Source organism: Orycteropus afer, unplaced genomic scaffold (assembly GCF_000298275.1).
Source record: "Orycteropus afer afer isolate SDZICR_OR568_19922 unplaced genomic scaffold, OryAfe1.0 scaffold00054, whole genome shotgun sequence".
NCBI lineage: Eukaryota > Metazoa > Chordata > Mammalia > Tubulidentata > Orycteropodidae > Orycteropus > Orycteropus afer.
Genome location: NW_006921641.1, coordinates 3,964,202 through 3,972,008, shown reverse-complemented (window position 1 = coordinate 3,972,008; position 7,807 = coordinate 3,964,202). Strand labels below are relative to the sequence as shown.

The following is a 7,807-nucleotide window of genomic DNA, read 5'->3' as shown; positions in this document are numbered from 1 at the left end:
TTTGGTATCTCTTGTAAGCTTGGTCTGGTTTTAACAAATTCCCTTAATTTCTGCTTATCTGGAAATATCCTAGTTTCACCATCATATTTGAGGGACAATTTTGCTGGGTACATAATTCTTGGTTGGAAAATTTTCTCTTTTTGGGTTTTATATATCCCATCCCATTGTCTTCTCACCTGCATGGTTTCTGCTGATAAATCTGAGCTTAGTCTTACTGGTTGCCCTTGTAGGTAAGTTTTTATTTTTCCCGTGCTGCTCTCATGATTCTTTCTTTGTCTTTGGTTTTGGTGAATTTGATGATGATATGTCTGGGTGATTATCTTTTGGGGTCTATCTTGTTTGGGGTTCATTGGACTTCCTGACTGGATATATTCTCATCTTTCATCATATCAGGAAAATTCTCTTCCAACAAATCTTTGACAATTTTCTCAGTGGTTTTATCATTCTTTTCCTGTTCTGGAATTCCAATGACACATAGGTTATTCCTTTTGATGGTATCCCACATGAACCTTAGGCTTTCTTCATTTTGTTTTGATCTTTTTTCTGATTTACCCCTTTCCAAAATGGAGTCTTGTCAGTGATCACCACGCGGTTTCCCTCTAGCATCTTAGTGCTTGAAAAACTAGGTATAGCAGTTTGAGTTAGGGATTCTGGTGCTCTGAACAGCTCACTGAGTCAGAGTGCACCAAACTCAGATGAGTAAAATTAGAAGGGAGAAAGAGACAGGCAGGGAAAAAAAATAACAGAATCGTAGGATCTATCCTGTGGAGCACTGTCAGGCAGCTGAGAAAGGCCATCTGAGAACTCCCTGGGTTAAGGAGGAAGACACACAACACCAGCATACCAGCAACCACACCAGTATATCAGCGATCACCCTAAGGATCTACCTTCAGCACCTGATTTTATCAATAACTTGGGCTGGCTAGGTGCAAATGGCACATCCAGCACCACTGAAACCTGAGTACAGAGTCCATTGTTGCTGCAGGAGGGGCAGGCCCAGGGAGGTGCCCCTGCAGGTCACTGATCAGGCTTGGGTCAGCTTAGTGGCACTGAGAGGCCTGTGCTTGACTTTATTGGGATGAAAGCTTACTAGCAGGCACTCTCCCAACTCCAGTGCCGCTGAAACCAAGTGGATCTTTGGCGCTGCAGGTAATGGACCCACAGGGGAGCTCCTGAAGTGGATCGCAGTCTGGGCTCATTGGGCTGGTGCTAGGGGGAGGTGGGCCCAAGGATAGAAGCCCCTGTGGTGAATCGTGGAGCCTGGCAGTTGTCTTGGGTCACCTTTTTGGCACCGAGGGGCCTTGGGAGCAGGATTTTGAGTGTGTCTGAGCTTGGCAGAAAGCAGCAACCCCCTAACAACTGGAGTCTGTGCTGAAATTGAGCTGCAGGCCTCTGAATAACATTAGCAGCCTACTCAAAGCCCTAGAAACCACCCCTAGCAACAGGGAACTTCCCTTCTCCCGATCTTCCACTCCCACCTTCTTTCTCCACCAATAACTTCACTCACCCAATAGAACAAACCACATTCAGCCATGATAGTACCTCCTGGTTCAAACTCTAAACCCTCTTTACAACAAAAGAAACCCATATCCACATTCCACACAGTGATTCCACCATTACAGAGAAAACTGCTGAGCAACCCAGCATACCTGAATTAATAACTAAAAAATAAAATACACCAACTTCTCCTTTTCAAAATATTAAATCATAAAACCAAGACAAAAGAAATAAATACATACCCAACAGTTAAAGACAATCACAAAAATTCCAAGAAACAACAGGCAACCTCAAATCAAACAACAACAACAACAAAAAAAAAAAAAAAAAAAAAAAAAAAAAAAAAAAAAAAAAAAAAAACAGGACAAGGCATTAGAAGTAAAACCACAAACAAAGGTCTCATACATGGAGGAAGAGGAGGCAATAGAATTATCTGAGAAAGAATTTAGAAGATATGTTTATAGAGCTATACAAGAGCCTAAGGAAACCCCAAACAGAAACAAGGAGAACACAGACAGTTCCCTGGAAGAACTCAGGAAAATCATTCAAGAACAAAATAACAAGATTAATGATCAGAACTCATACAAAAATAGCAGTTAGAAATCCAGAAAATGAATGCCAAAATTACAGAAGTACACAACATAGTAGAAGCACAAAAGAGTAGGTTAGAATTGACTGAAGAATGCATATCTCATCTGGAAGACAAATCCCTGGACACCAGCCTATATGATGAAAAATCAGAACAAAGATTTAAGAGAAATGAAGAGAACCTAAGAATTATATGGGATGACATGAGAAGAAACAACATACGACTCATTGGAATTCCAGAACAAGAAGAGGTGAATAAGCCATTAAGAAAATTGTGGAAGACCTGCTAAAAGAAAACTCCCCCTATATCATGAAAGAAGAAAAGATATTTGTCCAAGAAGGTCATAGAACCTCACACAAGATAGATTGCAAGAGAAAAATACTGAGGCATATTAAATCGAACTCTCCAAAAACAAAGACAAAGAAAAGTTTTGAGAGATGCCTGGGACAAAAGAAATATTACTTATAATAATCAAACAGGCTGAGCTCTGATTACTCAGCAGAAACCATGCAGGCAAGAAGGCAATGGGACAGCATATATAAAACACTGAAGGAGAAGAACTTCCAACCAAGAATCCTATATCCAGCCAAATTATTCATCAAATATGAGGGTAAAATCAAGGCATTCTCAGACAAACAGAAATTAAGGGGTTTTGTGTAAACCAGACCAACCCAACAAGAAATGCTTAAGGAAGTCCTTCCAATAGGACCCCACAACAGAGATCAAAAAATCAGGATATGTGGCAACAACACTAAAACCAAATCAGAAATAGAAGCTCAAAATAAGACCATAAAACCTTGTACACTAAAAACCAAGGAAGTCAATCAGCACACAACAAATGCAACTAACCTATCAGAGGGAATAAAACTTTGAGGTACAAACTTCCAAATGGAGAGGAAAACAGGACAATGTCTTCACAGTACCTACCATTCTAAAAATACAGAGACAAGAATATACTCCAAGGTAACCCAGAGAAAATTAACAATACCCCTAAACAAATTCAGAAAGAAGGAAAACATAAGGGTTTAATAAGCACAAAACCAACAATAAAGAAGAAAATAGAGGACACATTAGCCAACAAACGGAACTCTGCATGGAAAAGTATATGGACCAAGGAAACACCAACAACACGACAAAAACACACGATAAAATGACAGCAATCAATTTATACCTATCACTAATTACACTCAATGCAAATGGACTAAATGCACTTATCAAGAGAAAGAGAGTGGCAGACTGGATAAGAAAAGAAGACCCATCAATGTGCTGCCTACAAGAGACCCACCTTAGTTTAGACACAAAGACAAAAACAAATGAAGAGTTAAGGGATGGAAAAAAATATACCAAGCCAATGGTAACCAAAAAAGAGCAGGAGTGGCAATATTAATTTCTGATATAGTAGACATTAAGATGAAAAACATCACAAGAGACAAAGAAGGACATTATATGATGCTAAAAGGGTCAATTGACAAGACATTACAATAATAAATATTTATGCACCTAGTGAAAGTGCTCCAAAATATATGAAGCAAATGTTAACTGAATTAAAAGGGATAATAGACAACTCTACAACAGTAGTAGGATACTTTAACACACCACTTTCAAAGAGGGACAGGTCAACTAGAAAAAACTCAACAAAGATACAGAAGAGCTCAAAATGCAATCAACCAACTCGACCTCATAGACATATACAGAGCATTTCACCCAACAAAAACACAATTCACATTCTTCTCCAGTGCATATGGCTCCTTCTTCAGAATAGACCATATATTAGAACACAAAACAAGCCTCAATAAATTCAAAAGCATTGAAACACTACAAAGCGTCTTCTCAGACCACAATGCTATAAAATTAGAAATTAATAATAGGAAGAGCAAGGAAAAAACATCAAACATATGGAAGCTGAACAACTCACTGCTCAAAAAATACTGGGTAATAGAACATATAAAAACTGATATAAAAAATTCCTAGAAACAAATGAGAATGAAGATACATCATACCAAAACCTATGGGAAACAGCAAAAGCAGTACTCAGAGAACAGTTTATAGCAATAATTGCATACATCAAAAAAGAGGAAAGAAACAAAATCAACACTCTAACTCATCAACTCCAACAACTAGAAATAGAACAACAAAAGAATCCTACAGTATCTAGAAGCAAGGAAATAACAAATATCAGAGCAGAAATAAATGAAACAGAAAAAAAAAAATGGAGAAAATGAACAAAACAAAAATCTGGTTCTTCGAAAAGATTAATAAAATCGATAAATCACTGGCAGATCTAACAAAGGAAAAGAAAGAGAAAATGCAAATAACACAAATAGTATAAAATAGGCAATGTCAAAAAAAAAAAAAAAAAGAAAGAGAAGATCCAAATCCTAAGAATTGTAAATAAAAAGGGTATCATCACAACAGAACCAACTGAAATTAAAAAGATACTGATATAATATTATGAAAAACTGTCGTCCAACAGATTTGAGAACCTAGAAGAGATGGACAGGTTTCTAGAATCACAAGACTTACCTAAACTATCCCAATCAGACATAGAAAACTTGAACAGACCTATAAAAAAAGAAGAAGTTGAACAGGTCATAAAAAAACTTCCCACAAAGAAAAGTCCTGGCCCTGATGGCTTCACTGGAGAATTTGATCAAATATTCAGAGAAGAGTTGACACCTATGCTACTCAAGCTATTCCAGAACATAGAAAAAGATAGAATACTCCCAAACTCATTATATGAAGCAAGCATTACACTAATACCAAAACCAGGGAAAGACACCATTAGAAAGGAAAACTACAGACCAATGTCCCTCATGAACATAGTAGCAAAAATCTTTAATAAAATCCTAGCCAACACAACCCAACAAAATATTAAAAAATTAATACACCTGGACCAAGTGGGATTCATACCAGGTTTACAAGTGTGGTTCAATATCAGAAAAACTGTCAATGTAGTCCACCACATACACAAAAGAAAAGAATCATATGATTATATCAATTGATGCAGAAAAGGCATCTGATAAAATCCAACATCGATTCCTGTTCAACACTCTCAGCAAAATAGGGATACAAGGGAAATTCCTCAACATACTAAAGGGTATATATTCAAAGCCAACAGCCAACATCATTATTAATGGAGAGAGACTCAAAGCATTCCTCTTAGGAACGGGAACCAGACAGGGATGCCCTCTATCACCACTTCTATTTAACATTGTATTGGAAGTCCTCGCCAGGGCAATAAGGCAAGAAAGAGAAAAGGCATACAAATTGGCAAAGAGGAACTAAAACTATCTCTATTTGTGGGTGATATGATCCTGTACAAAAAAAAACCCAAGGGACTCAATAAAAAAACTAATGGAAGTAATAGAAAGATTCAGCAAAGTGCAGGATATGGGGTCAACATACAAAAATCAGTTGGATTCCTCTACATCAACAAAGAGTCCTCTGGTAAAGAAATAAGGGAAATAATACCATTTATAATAGCTACTGTGGTCGTTATGTTTGTGTGTTAACTTGGCTGGGTCTGGTTGAGTGGCTGGGCAGCTGGTGGGAGTTATTCCCCATGATGAGACTGGCAATCAACTCCATGGTGGCATCTACCACAAGCAGCTGAGTAGCTGCCTTTGGGATGTGGTCTGCTTCCTCTATATAAGGAGAAGCCTTGGGAATGGTCTCTAGCCTATGGCATGCTTGGACCCTGCATGTAGCCATGTTGTTGCTCTGCAGCTTGCTATGCTCCGCCGACCTTGGGACTTACAGTGGACTTAAGTTAATGGCCTGCCATGTAGTTTGGTAACATCAGGATTGTGCCTTTTTACTTGTCAACCTTGGCACTTGTCAGCCTCAGCAGCCAACAGCTGTCTGAGTGAAGAAACACCTCTAGCTCCAGTGGGCTGGGAGCAGGAGGCAGAGCTGAACCCAAAAGTTGAGGGGCCTTCACCCAGCCCCTAGAGCCTGGCACTTTGAACTTGGGCTTAAAGCCTCTGAACTGTGAGAGAATAAACTCCTGTTTGTCAAGGCCACCCCATTAGTGGTATATTACTGTCAAAGCAGCACTAAGTAACCAGAACAGAATATGGTACCAGGAGTGGGGTGTTGCTCTGACAGATGCCTAAAATGTGGAAACAGGAGTGGAATGCATCTTTGACCTGATACCCTGGCAGAGAGACCCTGGCATACGGCATGACCGATGGCAAAAGCAGAGCAAGAGACCGGCATGAGAGACGGCAGGAGTAGAGCCAAGAGAACTGGCATGAGACAGCAACAACCTTACCAGCCCATGGAGGAGAAAGCTTGATGCCTTTGGTTAGGCAGCTTCCTGGTGGAGTGCATTGCCTTCAGGCATTAATTGGTAGAACAGACTGGCTTGAAAAGGAGTAGCAGGTTGGCTGGCCCATGGAGCAAGAAAGCTAAAGGTCCTTTGGGGCAGGAAGATTTCCAGTGGAGTGCGTTGCCTTTGGAATTAATCGGCAGAAGCAGAGACCAACAAAATGGAAGCAGAGCTGTCTCAGCCTCAAAGGGTAGGACCATGGCCTTTGGGGATGGAACAATCACAGACCCCTAGGTTTCAAAGAGCCAGGCCTTCACCAACTTGGTTCTGGAGTGTGGGGCTGCTCGTTCATGTGAGCCAGTGGGATGGAGCCATAGCTGCTGCCCAAGAGTGAAGGGGCAGAGCTGCCATGCCCAAGGAGGAGAGGAATGGGGCCCACCAGGCCAAGGAGGTGAGGTCACCACTTAGAGGAATTACGGGACTGGAGCCACCCAATGGAGGAGAGCTGTACAGACATAACCCAATGAAGATCTTTACAGATGCCAAGTTGACAAGGGGAGGAATTGTGGTAGTTATGTTTGTGTGTCAACTTGGCTGGTCTTGGTTGAGTGGCTGGGCAGCTGGTGGTAGTTATTCCCCATGATGAGACTGGCAGTCAACTCTATGGTGGCATCTACCACAAGCAGCTGAGTAGCTGCATTTGGGTATGTGGTCTGCTTCCTGTATATAAGGAGAAGCCTTGAGAATGGTCTCTAGCCTGTGGCACACTTGGACCCTGCACGTAGCTGTGTTGTTGCTCAGCAGCTTGCTATGCTCTGCCGACCTTGGGACTTGCAGTGCACTTAATGGCCTGCCATGTGGTTTGGTAACATCGGGACTGTGCCTTTTTACTTGTCAACCTTGGGCTTGTCAGCCTCAGCGGCCAGTAAGGTGTCTGAGTGAAGAAATGCTTTGAGCTCCAGTGGGCCAGGAGCAGGAGGCAGAGCTGGACCCCAAGGTTGAAGGGCTTTCACCCAGCCCCTAGAGCCTGGCACTTTGAACTCGGACTTAAAGCCTCCAAATTATAAGAATAAACTCCTGTTTGTTAAGGCCATCCCATTTGTAGTATATTCCTGTCAGAGTGGTACTAGGTAACTAGAACAGTGACTAAAAAGGTAAAATATCTAGGAATAAACCTCACCAGAGACACAAAAGACCGATACAGAGAAAACTATACAACACTGCTACAAGAAACAACAATGGCACTACATAAATGGGAAAACCTACCTTGTTCATGTAGACTGAAAACTGTGAAAATGTCAATACTCTAAAGCAATTTACACTTTTAACGCAATCCTGATCTAGATTCCAACAATTTTTTTTTTTTTAATTGTGATTTGGGTAAAGATTTACAGAGCAAATTCACTTTCCATACAGCAGTTCATATATACTTTGTCTCATGTCATTGACCA

The 7,807-nt window shown here is 40.7% G+C and overlaps 1 protein-coding gene across 1 annotated transcript in view; it reads right to left on the bottom strand.

Moving 5' to 3' along the window:
• The window catches only part of NLRC4 (NLR family CARD domain containing 4), an 87,910-nt gene that overhangs the window by 49,374 nt on the left and 30,729 nt on the right, over positions 1-7,807 (bottom strand). Inside the window, 1 exon segment of the mRNA XM_042780680.1 lies at positions 3,014-3,017. Coding sequence (XP_042636614.1) covers positions 3,014-3,017 — 4 coding nt within the window.